At 45.1% G+C, this 18,801-nt stretch overlaps 1 protein-coding gene across 2 annotated transcripts; it reads left to right on the top strand.

The window, feature by feature from the left end:
- The first annotated feature begins 207 nt into the window (after positions 1 to 207).
- LOC140904916 (uncharacterized) lies at positions 208 to 17,521 on the top strand. 2 transcript variants are annotated; one of them, XM_073327283.1, is made up of 9 exons: positions 209 to 550; positions 2,936 to 3,001; positions 6,338 to 6,403; positions 9,876 to 9,941; positions 13,775 to 13,867; positions 14,396 to 14,585; positions 15,648 to 15,758; positions 16,292 to 16,381; positions 17,198 to 17,521. In XM_073327283.1, exons 1-9 carry the CDS (start codon positions 450 to 452, stop codon positions 17,450 to 17,452), a joined length of 1,038 nt encoding a protein of 345 aa, XP_073183384.1. In that variant the 5' UTR covers positions 209 to 449; the 3' UTR covers positions 17,453 to 17,521. The 2 variants fall into 2 exon arrangements, with proteins under 2 accessions (XP_073183385.1, XP_073183384.1); XM_073327284.1 differs by lacking the exon at positions 13,775 to 13,867 and having other exon boundaries at positions 208 to 550.
- Positions 17,522 to 18,801: the final 1,280 nt, after the last annotated feature.

Below are 18,801 nucleotides of genomic sequence, written 5' to 3'. Positions count from 1 at the left end.
TGCTAAAATCAATGGCAACAATAAACAAGGACTTGCTTGCCTTGCTCATGAACTTGAGAGAGGGAGAGACTCATACACAGCCAGTTAGAACAGACTACTGAAAGTGAAACAGTTTTACAGTTAACTCTGCAGTATGAAACCCTACCCCTACTTTTCAATTGGCTGGGTGATCACTGCAGACTCTGATGTGGGGGAGGGGGAGAGCCAGGGCTCTCTGCATAAATTCTCCAAGGAGGAGTCAGCCTCACTCTACTGAGGTTTTGAGCTGCAAAGGATCTTGAAAGCACCAAGGACCTAGTTGGAGCTGCTTTCCCTGCTTGTTTGTGCAAGCAAGAACGTGCTTGATACTTGGAGCTCTTCCCCACACTCCTGTGGATCAGCTTCCATACAACTCCTCTCTCTTCTGTCCCCTCCTGTTTGGAAGACACATTTGCTATTTTAATAGGAGCATGGATCAAATCAAGTTGACTAAGCCTGGCAGAGCTCATGCAGATACTTCACACTTGAAGAACCAACAACAAAGAAGAAGCGCTTCAGAGGAGATCTGCAGGTATGTTGGGGAATAGGGTAATCAGTGGGTAATCGCAGCATGTTTAATAGGAGCTCTAATTTTCTGTTTAAAAATACTTGTGAAACTTGCATGCAGAAGAGACTGCATGTTTTTGTTTGCTAATATTTGCACATTTCAATCTGGGATAGAAGAACACAGATTTGCAACCAAAATGACAAGATGCTGCACTTCCCCTGCCCTCCCCCTGTATGAAACCTTAAAGTGCCTTGATTTTGCCCCCGTTGGAAAATTGACATTTTTGTTTAAAGTGGTTTCACTGCAAAATGATTGTTCCCGCACACACTGCGAGGGGAGAACAGGGTTTGCTTTTTCACTGACCACTGCTGAACTTGACCTTTTCTGCTCATTTGAGTTCACCCGCAGGCACCACATACATGCATCCTGTATCATCCCATGGTCAGCTGCAAAAGTTTGGCCAGTATGTGTTTGTGCAGTAAGTCTTAACTATGGATGGAGCGAAGCTGCATGGTTCAGTGCCAAAGCTGGACTTCCCCTAAAATTTGAGAGTATTTGGATCTGGAGTTTTGGCTCTGATCATTGTACGATGGAGCAAGCTCAAGCTGCACAGTTTGGATCCTGTTTCAGTTTTAAAAGAGAGATTTTTCAACAGCAGTGACACCCAGTGAAAAGCCAGAGAACTGCTCCTTCCGTTAATATTAAACAGTAGTTCATAAGCCAGTGGTGGTGTTGAACCTACAGTCTCACTGAAGAGTATCATTGCTTTCATCCTTGTGTTTTGTTTTATCTCTGAACCCTAGTGGAGAATTATAGACTTGTGGTTCCAACTGGCCCCTGGCTCCCTCATGCTTTATATGGGGGCGAGGGGTTTCAGATCCTTGCTCAGTAGTAAACTGGTATTTGGCAGGGACTGTAAGTGAAGGTGCCGTGGTAGTATACACTGCACTTGGGGCTAGAGGGAAAAGAGAATCTTGTATACAGTGCCCTCCTAACAGTTAAATAAGCTACTTAAAGGTAGGGTGTCAGCTGGGATTCCGGTGAGGGTGAAAAGGGGTGAACTGTGGGGGGAGAAGAGAGGCGGTACTCTAGACACGCAGTTCACAAGCATAAAATGCCAAAATGAATCCTCCAAAAAGATCAAGAATAGTGATCAGAAGTGTGAATTGTGTATTTTCCTTGCTATTCTGTAAATTGCCTCTTCACCTGGGGCCAGTCACCCTCCTCCCATCTGTCTAGTGCATCTGTCACCTTTGAACTTGTTGGGACTCTACAAACACAATATTTCTAACAAAATTTATCAAGCTGCATTTATATGGGGGCAAGGGTGTCAGATCCTTGCTCAGTAATTAACTGAATTGCAGGAACATCTTGAACATATAAACCGGAGCTGAAAATCGCTCCAGAACAATATTGGCATTTCTGCTCCTAGGAAGAACCAGGAAACTGAGAAGCATCCATGAAATTGAAAAATATCTTTGTAATGTTACAACCTATTTCCTCCTTTCTCCTTCTCTAAATGGGATTCTACAAAATAAAAAAAAGTGCCTTTAACGAAAAAGAAATCCGCTTTGAGCAAAACAGCTAGACAGATTTCTTTTCCATAACTGAAATGGTTTTAGTGTCAGTTTGAGTTTTGTGTAGTGAGTTCTTATTTTATCTTGCCCAGTTCATCCTGCCCCAGTGATTATTGCTAGCATTAACCTATTTTAAGATTCTATCCTGCCTCCCATCATGGTAGTATCTTAGCACTTTCCACATAAAAATGAGTCGCAATAGCGAAGTCTCGAGTGGATTTCATGGAGACTCGGGCACTTCTCTTTTTGGGTAACTTTGCTTGGGGTAGGGTTTTTTATTTTTTTTATATATATATGTTTTATTAACTTCCTCTTCTTTTCTGTGATGGTACGGGTTTACTGGGTAGAAGGTGGTGTTGGTGCTGCTTAAGTTTGGTGATGATATTCCATTTTAGACCCCTACCCTTGGGGTCTCCAAACAATTGTTCATGTTCCGAATGGATCCCTGAGGTTTGCACCATTCTTGTCATTTGTCCTCCTTGCGCTTTACTGAGACGCGAGCCCCTTCTTTGCCTAGAGGGACAATGTGTGGCACTCCTTGTCTCCAGAGGCTCCGTGCTGTGCCTTGGCGCCATTGCTTGGCGCGAACTCCTAGATAAAGAGACAGAGAGAGGGTGGCTCAGATCATCACAGGTCTCCCACAGGGCAGGGCAGAGCAGTGATCTCTAAGCCACCAGCCCAAGCAGATATGTTTTTAACCATATAAGTCTTAGCTGTTTCGTTATTTTGCTGAAGGGCTGACTAATAATTTAGCTTTTGCTTTTGCAGATGTTATTACTTTTATGGATATTTTATTAACTCTAATCCCTTTTCATTATTCTCTGCCCAACAGAAGTAACATGATTGCTCTAGATAAATCTATGGCGGATCGCCTAGAGGCTTTGGAAGGAAGATTCAGGTAAGTGGGGAGGTTCAGGCCTCGATGACAGTGAAAAATATTGTGACTCCTTCTTAAATATCTACTATAGAAAAGAAGTCTTGAAAGTTTCCAGTTGTGGTTTTCTCTTCACCAAGTTTACAGAGTGCTTGTGGGTGTTGATACTAAAATATCAACATGCCCAGTGATAGGACTAGTTCCATTTCTCCAGCTTGGCATCTCTCTCCGTCAATGGGGGTTGTGCGAACGGAAAGCCTGCACAGTTGTTGTATGGTTCTTTCCACCAGTCCAGGGAGTGTTTGACACTGGAGGGTCAGGTCCAGAGGCTGCTACCAACTTCAATTTGTCTTGAAGGGCAAATCTGACAGTGTGATGTAACACCACAGCCTTATTTTGCCATATGATTGGCATCTTGAAATCATGTCATGGTGTGACGCAATATGATGACTTTGATTTCCATTCCAAAGAATTTTCTAAGTAAGTAATACCCCCTTGCACATCAGCAGGACAGAGGATAAAGCCACCCAGTCTGTTACAGTAAGGGCAGGTAGTAAACTTATTTTTGGCAGGGACTGTGAGTGCAGCTGCTGTGGTACCATACACTGCTCTTGGGGCTAGAGGGAAGGGAGAATCTTGTATACAGTGCCCTCCTAACAGTTAATTAAGGGGTGGCTTGGACAAGCTTCTAAAGGGAAGGGTGGCAGCTAGGATTCTGGTGAGGGTGAAAAGGGGTGAACTGTGGGGGGAGAAGAGAGGCGGTACCCTAGACATGCAGTTCACAAGCATAAAATGCCAAAATGAATCCTCCGAAAAGATCTAGAATAGTGATCAGAAGTGTGAATTGTGTATTTTCCTTGCTATTCTGTAAATTGCCTCTTCACCTGGGGCCAGTCACCCTCCTCCCATCTGTCTAGTGCATCTGTCACCTTTGAACTTGTTGGGACTCTACAAACACAATATTTCTAACAAAATGCATCAAGCTGCATTTATATGGGGGTGAGGGGTGTCGGATCCTTGCTCAGTCATTAACTGAATTGCAGGAACATCTTGAACATATAAACCGGAGCTGGAAATCGCTCCAGAACAATATTGGCATTTCTGCTCCTAGGAAGAACCAGGAAACTGAGAAGCATCCATGAAACTGAAAAATATCTTTGTAATGTTACAACCTATTTCCTCCTTTCTCCTTCTCTAAATGGGATTCTACAAAATAAAAAAAAGTGCCTTTAACGAAAAAGAAATCCGCTTTGAGCAAAACAGCTAGACAGATTTCTTTTCCATAACTGAAATGGTTTTAGTGTCAGTTTGAGTTTTGTGTCGTGAGTTCTTATTTTATCTTGCCCAGTTCATCCTGCCCCAGTGATTATTGCTAGCATTAACCTATTTTAAGATTCTATCCTGCCACCCATCATGGTAGTATCTTAGCACTTTCCACATAAAAATGAGTCGCAATAGCGAAGTCTTGAGTGGATTTCATGGAGACTCGGGCACTTCTCTTTTTGGGTAACTTTGCTTGGGGTAGGGTTTTTTATTTTTTTATATATATGTTTTATTAACTTCCTCTTCTTTTCTGTGATGGTACGGGTTTACTGGGTAGAAGGTGGTGTTGGTGCTGCCGCTCTTATGTTGGGAAGGCTTCTAATGAGTTAACTGTCAGCCCCGATACATCTGTGCCCTACAAAGGTGAAAGTGAGGCTCCCCAGGGCAAGCTCACAAATTTGGATGGAACCAAGAAGGAACAATTGGTGAAATCTGTGGAAGACAAACTTAGATAAGTTTGGTGATATGAAATTTTATTCCATTTTAGACCCCTACCCTTGGGGCCTACAACCAATTGTTCATGTTCGTAATGGATCCCTGAGGTTTGCACCGTTCTTGTCATTTGTCCTCCTTGCCATTTACTGAGACGCGAGCCCCTTCTTTGCCTAGAGGGACAATGTGTGGCACTCCTTGTCTCCAGAGGCTCCGTGCTGTGCCTTGGCGCCATTTCTTGGTGCTGACCCAGTGATGAGCTGTCAAAATCTTAACAACCGGTTCCCTCCTCACCCCACAAGGGGGTCGTTGCCCACCCCCGCCCCCCAGGACTCCTGCCCCATCCAACCCCCCCGTGTTCCTTGACACCCCCCCCAGAACTCCTGTCCCCTGACTGTCCCCAGAACCGGGCAGGAGGGTCTCGTGGGCCACCGTAGTGGGTGCCAACCCCACCCCTAAGAGCCAGAGGCGGGGGTGAGGTGGGGAGTCCCGGCGGTGCTTACCTGGGGCAACTCCCAGGAAGCATCCAACAGGTCCCTCTGGCTCCTAGGGGCGGGGGAGCGTAGCTAGGGGGGGAGTGGCCGCTCCCCCAACTGATCACATCAAAAGTGGCGCCTTAGGTGCCAGCTCCCTGGGTGCTCTGGGGCTGGAGCACCCACCGGCAGCTCCCCACCCCACGCCCGGCCCCAGCTCACCTCTGCTTCGCCTCCTCCGCTGAAGCCACCGCCCCGCTCTGCTTCTCCGTGCCCCGCTCTGCTTCTCCGCACCCCTCGGGCTTCCCGTGAATCAGCTGTTCGGCAGGAAGCCGGGGAGGACTGAGAAGCAGGCCGCAGCTTCCCACTCAGGCCGAGGGTGGCGGAGGTGAACTGGGGTGGGGAGCGGTCCCCCTGCACGCCCCTCTCCATGGGTTATCTGCTGCGGCGTGGGCCGCCCCCCGCCCTCCTCGCGCCCCACTCCCCCCCCAGCTCACCTCTGCCTCCCTGGGCCTGAGCGGGAAGCTGCCGCTTGCTTCTCAGCCTGCCCCGGCTTCCTGCACGAACAGCTGATTCGCGGGAAGCCTGGGGGGGTTCAGAAGCAGAGCGGGGCGGCACGTTCAGGGGAGGAGGAGGAGCGGAGGTGAGCTGGGGTTGGGGGTGGGGCGAGGAGCTGCTGGTGGGTGCTCTGCACCCACCAAATTTTCCCCTTGTGTGCTCCAGGGCTGGAGCACCCGTGGAGACGGCGCCTAATGCGCCACTTTTGGCCGGTTAAATTTAGAAGCCCTTTTAGAACCGGTTGTCCCTCGCGGAACAACCGATTCTAAAAGGGCTTCTAAATTTAACAACCGGTTCTAGCGAACCGGCTCCAGCTCACCACTGTGCTGACCCCTAGAGAAAGAGACAGAGAGAGGGTGGCTAAGATCATCACAGGTCTCCCACAGGGCAGGGCAGAGCAGTGATCTCTAAGCCACCAGCCCAAGCAGATATGTTTTTAACCATATAAGTCTTGGCTGTTTCGTTTTTTTGCTGAAGGGCTGACTAATAATTTAGCTTTTGCTTTTGCAGATGTTATTACTTTTATGGATATTTTATTAACTCTAATCCCTTTTCATTATTCTCTGCCCAACAGAAGTGAAACAGAGCCTCTATTTGAAGATATGGGGAAACACCTACAGTTTTTGGAAGAAAGCTTCAGGTAAGTGGGGAGATTTAGGCCTCGATGACAGTGAAAATATTGTGACTCCTTCTTAAATATCTACTATAGAAAAGAAGTCTTGAAAGTTTCCAATTGTGGTTTTCTCTTCACCAAGTTTACAGAGTGCTTGTGGGTGTTGATACTAAAATATCAACATGCCCAGTGGCGGGACTAGCTCCATTTCTGCTGCTGGGTGGAATGCCTGCACAGTTCTGTATGGTTCTTTCCACCAATCCAGGGAGTGTTTGACGCTGGAGGGTCAGGTCCAGAGGCTGCTACCAACTTCAATTTCTCTTGAAGGGCAAATCTGACAGTGTGATATAACATCACAGCCTTATTTTGCAATGTGATTGGCATCTTGAAATCATGTCATGGTGTGAGGCAATATGATGACTTTTATTTCCATTCCAAAGAATTTTCTAGGTAAGTAATACCCCCTTGCACATCAGCAGGACAGAGGATAAAGCCACCCAGTCTGTTACAGTAAGGGCAGGTAGCAAACTTATTTTTGGCAGGGACTGTGAGTGTAGCTGCCGTGGTACCTGTCAACGTTCCTCCCCCACTCTGAACTCTAGGGTACAGATGTGGGGACCTGCATGAAAACCTCCTAAGCTGACTTTTACCAGCTTAGGTTAAAACTTCCCCAAGGTACAAATTAATTTTACCCTTTGCCCTTGGAATTTCCACTGCCACCACCAAACTTTAACTGGGTTTGCTGGGAAACATAGTTTGGACACGTCTTTCCCCCCAAAATCCTCCCAACCCTTGCACCCCACTTCCTGGGGAAGGTTTGGTAACAATCCTCACCAATTTGCATAGGTGACCACAGACCCAAACCCTTGAATCTTAGAACAATGAAAAAGCATTCAGTTTTCTTACAAGAAGACTTTTAATAGAAGTAAAGGAATCACCTCTGTAAAATCAGGATGGTAGATACCTTACAGGGTAATTAGATTCAAAACATAGAGAATCCCTCTAGGCAAAACCTTAAGTTACAAAAAAGACACACAGACAGGGATAGTCAGGGATATTCAGCAAAGTTTTTTTCTCAGCCATTTAAAGAAATCATAATCTAACACATACCTAGCTAGATTACTTACTAAAAGTTCTAAGACTCCATTCCTGTTCTGTCCCTGGCAAAAGCAGCATACAGACAGACACAGACCCTTAGTTTCTCTCCCTTGTGGAAGTATAATATTGTATAAGGCGACATGCTGGATATATTGTATATGAGAGGGCATGCCAAAACATGTTACAAAGTATCTGAGGGAGCACACTTAGGGACAGTTACCTTTTGAATGGAGAAGCAATTAAGATAGAGCCACAACGTCTAAGAAGCAGGCATCAGAATGGAAGGTGTGAAGGGCAATTAGTTAAGTTAACTGGAAGTTGTTAAAGGAGATTGTTAAGGGTGGAAGGTAATTGAAGATCCGTGACTGGTCTCAGGGATCTCAAAGGGTGGTGACTAAAATCTTTTTCTTCTTTTGTCTGTAACTTCTCTGTAACTTGTTCTCCAAAAAACTGTATAAATTAAAAGACACAAGCCCCACGCGGGGGGCTCACTTCTAAATGTATTAGCAGAGCAGCTTTGCTAATAAAACAGAGTGGTCTGATAAATTGTGAGTCTGAGTCAAACTTTGACACCCTCCTCCCAGCTTTTGAAAGTATCTTGTCTCCTCTTTGGTCATTTTGGTCAGGTACCAGCGAGGTTACCTTTAGCTTCTTAACCCTTTAAAGGTGAGAGGATTTTTCCTCTGGCCAGGAGGAATTTTAAAGGGGTTTACCCTTCCCTTTATATTTATGACAGTACCATACACTGCTCTTGGGGCTAGAGGGAAGGGAGAATCTTGTATACAGTGCCCTCCTAACAGTTAATTAAGGGGTGGCTTGGACAAGCTGCTAAAGGGAAGGGTGGCAGCTGGGATTCTGGTGAGGGTGGAAAGGGGTGAACTGTGGGGGAGAGAAGAGAGGCGGTACCCTAGACACACAGGTCACAAGCATAAAATGCCAAAATGAATCCTCCAAAAATCTAGAATAGAGATCAGAAGTGTGAATTGTGTATTTTCCTTGCTATTCTGTAAATTGCCTCTTCACCTGGGGCCAGTCACCCTCCTCCCATCTGTCTAGTGTATCTGTCACCTTTGAACTTGTTGGGACTCTACAAACACAATATTTCTAACAAAATGCATCAAGCTGCATTTATATGGGGGCAAGGAGTGTCAGATACTTGCTCAGTCATTAACTGAATTGCAGGAACATCTTGAACATATAAACCGGAGCTGGAAATCGCTCCAGAACAATATTGGCATTTCTGCTCCTAGGAAGAACCAGGAAACTGAGAAGCATCCATGAAACTGAAAAATATCTTTGTAATGTTACAACCTATTTCCTCCTTTCTCCTTCTCTAAATGGGATTCTACAAAATAAAAAAAAGTGCCTTTAACGAAAAAGAAATCCGCTTTGAGCAAAACAGCTAGACAGATTTCTTTTCCATAACTGAAATGGTTTTAGTGTCAGTTTGAGTTTTGTGTCGTGAGTTCTTATTGTATCTTGGCCAGTTCATCCTGCCCCAGTGATTATTGCTAGCATTAACCTATTTTAAGATTCTATCCTGCCTCCCATCATGGTAGTATCTTAGCACTTTCCACATAAAAATGAGTCGCAATAGCGAAGTCTCGAGTGGATTTCATGGAGACTCTGGCACTTCTCTTTTTGGGTAACTTTGCTTGGGGTAGGGTTTTTTATTTTTTTTATATATATATGTTTTATTAACTTCCTCTTCTTTTCTGTGATGGTACGGGTTTACTGGGTAGAAGGTGGTGTTGGTGCTGCCGCTCTTATGTTGGGAAGGCTTCTAAGAGTTAACTGTCAGCCCCGATACATCTGTGCCCTACAAAGGTGAAAGTGAGGCTCCCCAGGGCAAGCTCACAAATTTGGATGGAACCAAGAAGGAACAATTGGTGAAATCTGTGGAAGACAAACTTAGATAAGTTTGGTGATATGAAATTTTATTCCATTTTAGACCCCTACCCTTGGGGTCTCCAAACAATTGTTCATGTTCCGAATGGATCCCTGAGGTTTGCACCATTCTTGTCATTTGTCCTCCTTGCCCTTTACTGAGACGCGAGCCCCTTCTTTGCCTAGAGGGACAATGTGTGGCACTCCTTGTCTCCAGAGGCTCCGTGCTGTGCCTTGGCGCCTTTGCTTGGCGCTAACTCCTAGATAAAGAGACAGAGAGAGGGTGGCTCAGATCATCACAGGTCTCCCACAGGGCAGGGCAGAGCAGTGATCTCTAAGCCACCAGCCCAAGCAGATATGTTTTTAACCATATAAGTCTTGGCTGTTTTGTTTTTTTGCTGAAGCGCTGACTAATAATTTTGGAAGGGGCTTTAGCTTTTGCTTTTGCAGATGTTATTACTTTTATGGATATTTTATTAACTCTAATCCCTTTTCATTATTCTCTGCCCAACAGAAGTAACATGAATGCTCTAGTTAAACCTATGGCGGATCGCCAAGAGGTTTTGGAAGGAAGATTCAGGTAAGTGGGGAGGTTCAGGCCTCGATGACAGTGAAAAATATTGTGACTCCTTCTTAAATATCTACTATAGAAAAGAAGTCTTGAAAGTTTCCAATTGTGGTTTTCTCTTCACCAAGTTTACAGAGTGCTTGTGGGTGTTGATACTAAAATATTGACATGCCCAGAGATTGGACTAGCTCCATTTCTCCTGCTGGGTATCTCTCTCCGTCAATGGGGGTTGTGCGAACGGAAAGCCTGCTCAGTTGTTGTGTGGTTCTTTCCACCAGTCCAGGGAATGTTTGACACTGGAGGGTCAGGTCCAGAGCTGCCACCAACTTCAATTTGTCTTGAAGGGCAAATCTGACAATGTGATGTAACACCACAGCCTTATTTTGCCATGTGATTGGCATCTTGAAATCATGTCATGGTGTGACGCAATATGATTTTGATTTCCATTCCAAAGAATTTTCTAAGTAAGTAATACCCCCTTGCACATCAGCAGGACAGAGGATAAAGCCACCCAGTCTGTTACAGTAAGGGCAGGTAGTAAACTTATTTTTGGCAGGGACTGTGAGTGCAGCTGTCGTGGTACCGTACACTGCTCTTGGGGCTAGAGGGAGGGGAGTATCTTTTATACAGTGCCCTCCTAACAGTTAATTAAGGGGTGGCTTGGACAAGTTCCTAAAGGGAAGGGTGTCAGCTAGGATTCTGGTGAGGGTGGAAAGGGGTGAATTGTGGGGGAGAGGAGAGAGGCGGTATCCTAGAGACACAGTTCACAAGCATAAAATGCCAAAATGAATCCTCCGAAAAGATCAAGAATAGTGATGAGCAAATTTCAAACAGGTTGGTTCCAATAAACACTCAAAAATAAAGAGGTTTTTTGAGCCTTATCTGAACCCCATATAACTGGGTTGGAAATTCTGTGAGAACAGGTTTTGGTGTGAGATTTTCTGCAACTTCTGTGCCTGCTGAGGATGGCATTACAATGATAGCAGCCTCTCTCCATATCATTTTGGAGCTTTCAATCCCAGCTAGAAAAAGGAAATACAGAGGCAGCCAGGATGAGGGAAATAGCTAATGAATCTTTTTCAAACATGAAAGATTTTCTTAGAATTTTGTCAACTCAAGACTTGATTGATGTAGGACAAAGGTTCAGGTTGTTAACAGAAAGTGATCCATGATACAGAGATTGGAGCTCGATCCAGATTTTCCCCCAATTTCAGACCAATTTGGACAGGGGCCCCATTAGTGGCAGATTAAGCTTTGGTGGGTCCCTGGGCCAGACCAAGTGGGAACTCCCCACCCCTTCCTCCTGCAGTCCTCTGCCCCTCCTGCCAAGGAAATTCGGGCTCTCCCCGCTCCCCCCACAGGAGCGCTAGGCAAGTGGAGCATGTCGGGGCGTAGGTGTGCCCCTTTTCCAGGGCCCCCCAATTGGCCAGAGCCCCTGGGTGTGGGCCCCCTTGCCCCAGTGGCTAATCTGCCAGTGGGCACCATTTAAAGGGAGCAGGGAGGGCTTCTGCTCCTCCTCCCCCCCCCCCACAGGTGTTGCTCCCAGCTTGTGCCCCTGGGGCAGGGAGTCAGTATTTTGTTTACAAACAGAGGCAAGATTAAGATAAGAAAGGGCTGGTGATTAGATCAAGGATCTGGAAGTCATTAATGAGCCTGTCAAACAGGAATCCCTCGGCAGGGGGTGTTGAAGAGAGAATGCAGGGGTCTCAGAAGAAATACAGTGAAGCCCTCTGAGCCAAGTTTACATTCAGAAAAGAGGGAAATTTGAGGGATGTATGTGAAAAGCAGGGGTCAAAACCCAGGGAAGGGATAGCAGTGTGGTATGGAGAAGTTTTCACTCTACCTGTGGTACTTATGTGGCCCCATCACCATAGTATCTGAGCACCTCACAATGTCTAACCTATTTCTCCTCATAGCCCTGGTGAGGTAGAGCAGTGCTGTTATCCCCATTGTACAGATCGGGCACTGAGGTCTTGTTTGGTCGGCAAAAGTTATGCCGCTTTAATTAAAACTGCTGTTGCATGTCCACACTAGCTCCTTGTGTCGATAGAGTGCATCCACACTTGGAACTCTTGCATCGACACAGAGCAGTGCACTATGGGTAGCGATCCCCTAGGCCCCAGCAAGTCTAAGCCAGTCCAGGCGACCCCATTAAATTGGGGTCACGACCCACTTTGGGGTCCTGACCCACAGTTAGAGAACTGCTAATCTAGTACATCTGTCACCTTTGAACTTGTTCGGAATCTACAAACACAACCTTTTGAACAACATCCATGAAGGTGCATGAAGACAGCAGCACAGAGGTCAGTGCTCAGGGAAAAGGGGATTGTCAGGAGGGAGGGACAAGCAATGTTGCTTGTCCATCAAATGATGTTTATTACCCAAGGTTATGACACACAGGACCTGAACCTGCTCCTAACAAAGTCAATGGGAGTTTTGATGTTGACATCAGTGGATGCTGGATCAGACCGTAGTTTATAATACACGTTATCTTTCTCCTATATATCTGGGCTAGCAAATCCCTGTAGTATCTAAATGAATCCCATCTTGTGCCTTGTGAGACAAATAATCATGTCATGACGTTACATCATTGTACGACAACATTGCATCCTTCTACTACAATGCAACAACATCACGTGAGGTGGCAGCAGCATCACAGCGTTGCAAGGCCATAAATACATCTGGGACAATAACTGTCATAAGAAAGGCCATACTGGGTCAGACCAAAGGTCCATCCAGCCCAGTATCCTGTCTACCGACAGTGGCCAATGCCAGGTGCCCCAGAGGGAGTGAACCTAACAGGTAATGATCAAGTGATCTCTCTCCTGCCATCCATCTCCACCCTCTGACAAACAGAGGCTAGGGACACCATTCCTTACCCATCCTGGCTAACAGCCATTAATGGACTTAACCCCCATGAATTTATCCAGTTCTCTTTTAACCCCTGTTATAGTCCTAGCCTTCACAACCTCCTCAGGCAAGGAGTTCCACAGGTTGACTGTGCGGTGCGTGAAGAAGAACTTCCTTTTATTTTTTTTAAACCTGCTGCCCATTAATTTCATTTGGTGGCCCCTAGTTCTTATATTATGGGAACAAGTAAATAACTTTTCCTTATTCACTTTCTCCACACCACTCATGATTTTATATACCTCTATTATATCCCCCCTGAGTCTCCTCTTTTCCAAGCTGAAAAGTCCTAGCCTCTTTAATCTCCTCTCATATGGGACCCGTTCCAAACCTCTAATCATTTTAGTTGCTCTTCTCTGCACCTTTTCTAATGCCAGTATATCTTTTTTGAGATGAGGAGACCACATCTGTATGCAGTATTCAAGATGTGGGCGTACCATGGATTTATATAAGGGCAATAAGATATTCTACGTCTTAGTCTCTATCCCTTTTTTAATGATTCCTAACATCCTGTTTGCTTTTTTGACTGCCGCTGCACACTGCGTGGACATCTTCAGAGAACTATCCACGATGACTCCAAGATTGTTTTCCTGATTAGCTGTAACTAAATTAGCCCCCATCATATTGTATATGTAGTTGGGGTTATTTTTTCCATTGTTCATTACTTTACATTTATCCACATTAAATTTCATTTGCCATTTTGTTGCCCAATCACTTAGTTTTTTGAGATTTTTTGAAGTTCTTCACGGTCTATTTTGGTCTTAACTATCTTGAGCAGTTTAGTATCATCTGCAAACTTTGCCATGCTGTGAGCTGGGCTTGAAGAAAAGTTGGGACTATCTCATAACTTGATTCTGGAATGGGTGGCTAACCCTAGTCTTGCCTTGTGCATCATTGGTTGGTTGGTGATATTTATTTTGTCCGTGAATCAATTCCAGGGAACTTCCCAGAATGGTCAGCGCAGAAGAGTTTCATCAGAAGGAGGAAGAATGTGAAAAACTGAAGGAACAGAAAGGAGTCTTGGAGCAAAAGTAGGGGATTTGTAAATATTTCCTCCAGAGCTCATCTTTCTACAAAGAGCCTGATCCTTCTCCCAATGCTATAACCCCTCTGTGCCACCTTGGCAGCCGAAGTATCCCCTCCCCAGATTCTCAGCCTCCCTGGGGCATGTGTACTATTGGCTACAGTGAGATGGGGGATTATGGCAGTTCTGTGTCTGTCCCCGTGTCCAAGTGCAGATGAAAGAGGCAAGCTCTCAAGACAAAACCCAAGTGCTGTTTAGATCATGCTAGCTGCCACATGTGGAATATCGCTGTGAGAGTGATTTTTCCAGACAGAAGCTGGCACACCCGGATGCTTACTGGTCAGGGGAATATGAGTTTGGGGTTGGGAAGTGCAGAGTGGAGGTTGTGTGCTTGTGAATTACATGGCAATTCTTAAAGTATTTCAGGCTTATTATTAGTTATCTATGAATTAAAAGCCCATTAGTCTTGGTATGTGTCCTTTGTACCTAGCAGTTTCATTTTAAAATGAAGTTTTTAACTCCCTTCTGGCCCTAGATTGGACCTTGTCTTGGCCAATGCAATGGGAACCCATAAGTTCTCTGAGAATCTGAATGACCCCTGTCGATTATCAGCTGTGCTGGAGATGTACGACAAGCTCAGGACACATGAATGGGAGAAAGTCAAATGTGCTGCATGTGTCTCCACCTTTCCAATGACGTATGAAGACGGTAGCACCATAATTAAGGTTTGTTCCTGTTCATATCCTAGAACTCAAATGTATAAAGTCTTGAAAAAATAATAGCACCGTAGGAAACTAGATATGACCCAAGCACCTCTTGATGCCAACTGGCCGAGGATATAGGGGTACAGGGATCCCCTGGGTTCATCAAAAGAATGTCATGTATGGTCTCTAATGAAAGCCTGTCACGTGACACGTGACATGTGACATCAGAATCATTGTAAAAGGTATGTATGGAGAATGTGTGAGGAGTTAAGTATATCTGCTGAAAATTAGGTTCTGTAGGACTGGTAGTTGAAGGCATGTCACTCAAATGTAGCGCACCATGAGACAAACTGTCCAGACAGGAGGAAGGAGATACTTACCTGTCCAGTTTTCAAATTAATTCCAGTATCATCAGTAGCAGACTCCACTCCGAAGCCTCCCTGAACAGGTGGTTCATGCTCCCCCCGTGTTGACTACTCAGTTGTTAGCTCTTATTTTCCAGCCCAGCAGGGCCTATGGAATGTCATGGAGACCAACCTAATGGTGCTGCACAGTCCTGGCATTCAGACGAGCAGGTTCAATTTCTTGTTGCCATTTCTCACTCCAACTAGGCATCAGCTGGGAGTGTTGCAGCATCTTGTCTGGTTTCCTTGTGACTAGTGCTCTGCCGTGCCACTTAGGAGACCTAGCTTTGATTTCTAATTATTGCTCCAACGCTGGGTGTATTGGGGAAAAATCATCACTGTGCAATTAAGAGGACAGCACAGGTGCACAGAAATGGAGTGACTGCTGTCCGAAATGTCTGCACTGCTTGTGCCAGTGGGAGGTGCCCACACTGGCCCTCACTTAATTGATTAACCTCCACAGATGACTGCGATAGTTTCAATCCCTGACAGCTGTCTGAAGCATTTTTGCACTTGGATTCAAGGTGCATTTATGTTGGTTGAGGGATGTTACGGTTGAATGACCTCTCTACTGCAGATGAGGTTTAAGTCTTGTACGTACTGCACGTACTGTACGTACTGCTTCTAATTTGATCCTCATCGGTATTTACAGTGATCTATTGTTATCTTTGCACTGCAGGCTGTGTTTTCCAAATGTGAAGAAGAGCTGCCACAAAGAACAGATCAAATCTTTGAACTCCTTGAGATTCCAGTTTCAAAGAAAACTACAAGCTTCTTTGACAGCCAACAGGTATTTAACATTATAGCACAGTAGGACTTGGGTAGCAGCGGGAAGCTGGGTAACCTGTTTAGATCTGCCACCTCTCTACCGCCTTATTCACAAAAGGGAAATATATCAAGTGTCCCACAGTTGCTCAACCTGGTTCAGCACCACCAGTGTGAGCGATGCTGGAAGCCCTAATGTAGACAGGCAGCTACAATGGAAATAACCTGAGCTAAATTGTGAGATGTGCAGGAGAGGCAGAGCAGAGGGGAGAACTGTGATTCCTTTATATTTGTAATTGATGTGATAGAAGAATGGCTGAGTCATATGTAGTATGGTAGGTCACATGACTGAGAGACACTAATTCTGTCATTGACTGGCTGGAATGCACTTACAAGAGTTAAAAATGTCCTTTCAACCCCATGTCCCAGTCTGGACATTTGCCCGAACCCTTGGTGCTGGAAGTTTCCAAATCACAGTTGGACCAATAACCAGGAAGTGGATTATTCCCATTTCATATCAGCTAACTCAGGCTGTTTTGTTCTTTGTTTGGTTTGTAGTTGACCCCTGGGCTGACAGGAGAGATAAAGAATCACCTTAAAAATCTCTATTTTAACTATGGAGAAGACTGTTACCGAGACAAGATTCGCGTGAGTAAATACCAAGCCTGGGAAGGGGGTTCCATTTCCAAACATGTCTGTGAAACTCACGGTATTAAAAGTCACACCACTGAGTTCTGTGCTGTATCGTTCACTTCTACCATGGGGGTGGGATTCACCAAACCCCAAGAATTTTCCTGTCCAGCTCCTCCCTTTTACTCCTCTTTCCACCCTCCCTCAAAGCTGACATTGTGGAAACCTCTCTGGCTGAGGAGCTCTGGGTGTTCCTCCCTTCACAGCCCACTGATACCACTCCTTACATCAGTCAGAAGGGGCTCATAGACTGTCTATATCTGGTTTCCATGTTGGGTCATGAGAGGTGGACATATACTACCTTGTGTTATGTGGAACTGGGAAAGCAGTAAGTGGGTGGAGCCCAAGTTTCAATAACCATATTCCAACTCTACAAAACCAGACTCTGTCCTGTTTCTTGTGGTAAAAGTCTATGTGGGCTGCAATAGAGCTGCTGCAATCACTTTGCAGCTCTTCTTTCTCCTGCCGCCTGCAAAGCTCTGCTTGGATATGGGGATCAAAGGCAGCCCATGGCTACTGGAATTATGCCAGGCCTTTGGTATGCTGAGCCCCAGAACCTAGAACTTCTCCGGATGGGAGATCAGAGAAAATAAAGGATCCTCAGACATGCCTTTCCCACTACCATCAGTTCTGGCTTAGGAATTCAGTTACTGATATTAATCCATATTTAGAAGCGGCAAAGTGAGTTAAAGGGTGGTGGTAGAGTCTGTTTAACAATTATCATAACACCACAGAGCACATAAGATAATAATCACTGTCCTTGCTTTATTTCAGCCTGCTCTTTCTCCTGATCTACAGACGTTTCAGCCACTTGTAAAGTTCACAGCAGAGTGCTACAAAATTTACTGTTTGTTGCTTCTTCAGAACCCGCCCATTAAAGCTGAGTGGCCCACAGAGGAAAGAATCCCAATCTCTTGCATGCAGCATGTGGACAATAAAAACATGGAGGATGGGATGCCATTAAACTTTCTGTGGCCGAAGCTGGTCTGTGGGGAAGAGCTAATTAGAAAGGGTGTAATCTATGATTAAAAGTAATGGCTGTTTGGAGTCAAATTATACCCCTGTGTCAAAAAGCAATAAAAAGCAAGTAAATCTGCAGCCTGGTGGTATGTGTCTTTTTTTTATCCAGCAAATGCCTGGGTTTCAGCTCTTGTAATTTAGCTTGGGGGGGGAGGGACACACAGGAGAGTGTAGGATTTACAAATAGGGTATTAAATGTTTCCAGATATCTCATGGAAAACATTTTTCTTAGACATACTTTTGCTCCTGCCTGTCTCAAATTGTAGGTACTTTTCATCCCTGATTACTTCCAAGTGTCATTTGCATGAAAACATAATCTCCCATTTTTAAATTATCTGCTGCTTATTCTCCATGGTTGGGAGTCACAGTCCACTGCATGTGACATTATCACAATGTATCTCTACAACAAACAGGATCATGCCTTCTGCTGGAGAATAAGCAGTGGGAGGAGATAAAGATGAGCTGTTAAGGAGCAAGTTTCTTGTTTGCATGAAAATGTCTTTAGTAATTAAGAATGAGGAAAGGGAAATATAAAGTTCCAGGACTCACTGAACTCACCAGGATCACAGAGATCAAAGGCTGAATATACATAAGTGACCAGTTTTAGTAGGTTTCAGAGTAACAGCCGTGTTAGTCTGTATTCACAAAAAGAAAAGGAGTACTTGTGGCACCTTAGAGACTAGTCTCTAAGGTGCCACAAGTACTCCTTTCCAGTTGTAGTAGATGTCAAAGGGTGATTGGAGCCCAGTAGAAATGCAGCCTCACCTCCTATCCGCCCATTACAGCCTAGCTGCTTCTCATGAAGTGCTAGGTTTAACTAATCCTTCCACCATCTGTAACATTTGGTCCCCTATTCCTCAAAAAGAAAAGGAGGACTTGTGGCACCTTAGAGACTAACAAATTTATTTGAGCATAAGCTTTCATGAGTCTCTAATTTGTTAGTCTCTAAGGTGCTACAAGTCCTCCTTTTCTTTTTGCGGATACAGACTAACACGGCTACTACTCTGTCCCCTATTCCTGCTTCTCTTCTTCATCCCCAGATTAGATAGGCTGGGCAGAGAGGAGAGTGTGGCTGCAAAGCTGCTATTATAAAGGCACAAACAATGCTCTCAGACCCACCGGCAGAAATAAAAAGTCACAAGGAGTTTCTGTAAAAGTTGTATTTTTTACTAATAGGGGGCGTACTGAGGGGGAAAACGGGGGTGTGGGAGGAGTAAGAGTGTGTGTGTGTGTGTGTGTGTGTATCAGAGAGAGAGAATCTCATAGCCCAGCCTCATCTCCCTGATCCAAAAGGGCAATATCCCACCAATGCTCTGGAGACCCTGCCAATATACCCGAGGGTCTTCCTAATCCCCAAA

This window comes from Lepidochelys kempii, chromosome 1 (genome assembly GCF_965140265.1).
Source record: "Lepidochelys kempii isolate rLepKem1 chromosome 1, rLepKem1.hap2, whole genome shotgun sequence".
Classification (NCBI taxonomy): domain Eukaryota; kingdom Metazoa; phylum Chordata; order Testudines; family Cheloniidae; genus Lepidochelys; species Lepidochelys kempii.
The sequence above is the reverse complement of the archived record's forward strand: the minus strand, read 5'-3'. Positions and strand labels throughout refer to the sequence as shown.

What these genes read in the sequence shown, in the direction of transcription:
- LOC140904916 (XM_073327283.1), top strand. Translation starts at nt 450, where the DNA reads ATGGATCAAATCAAGTTGACTAAGCCTGGCAGAGCTCATGCAGATACT. An exon ending in GCTTCAGAGGAGATCTGCAG is followed by an intron (nt 551 to 2,935) that starts GTATGTTGGGGA and finishes TCTGCCCAACAG; the next exon opens with AAGTAACATGATTGCTCTAG. An exon ending in TTTTTGGAAGAAAGCTTCAG is followed by an intron (nt 6,404 to 9,875) that starts GTAAGTGGGGAG and finishes TCTGCCCAACAG; the next exon opens with AAGTAACATGAATGCTCTAG.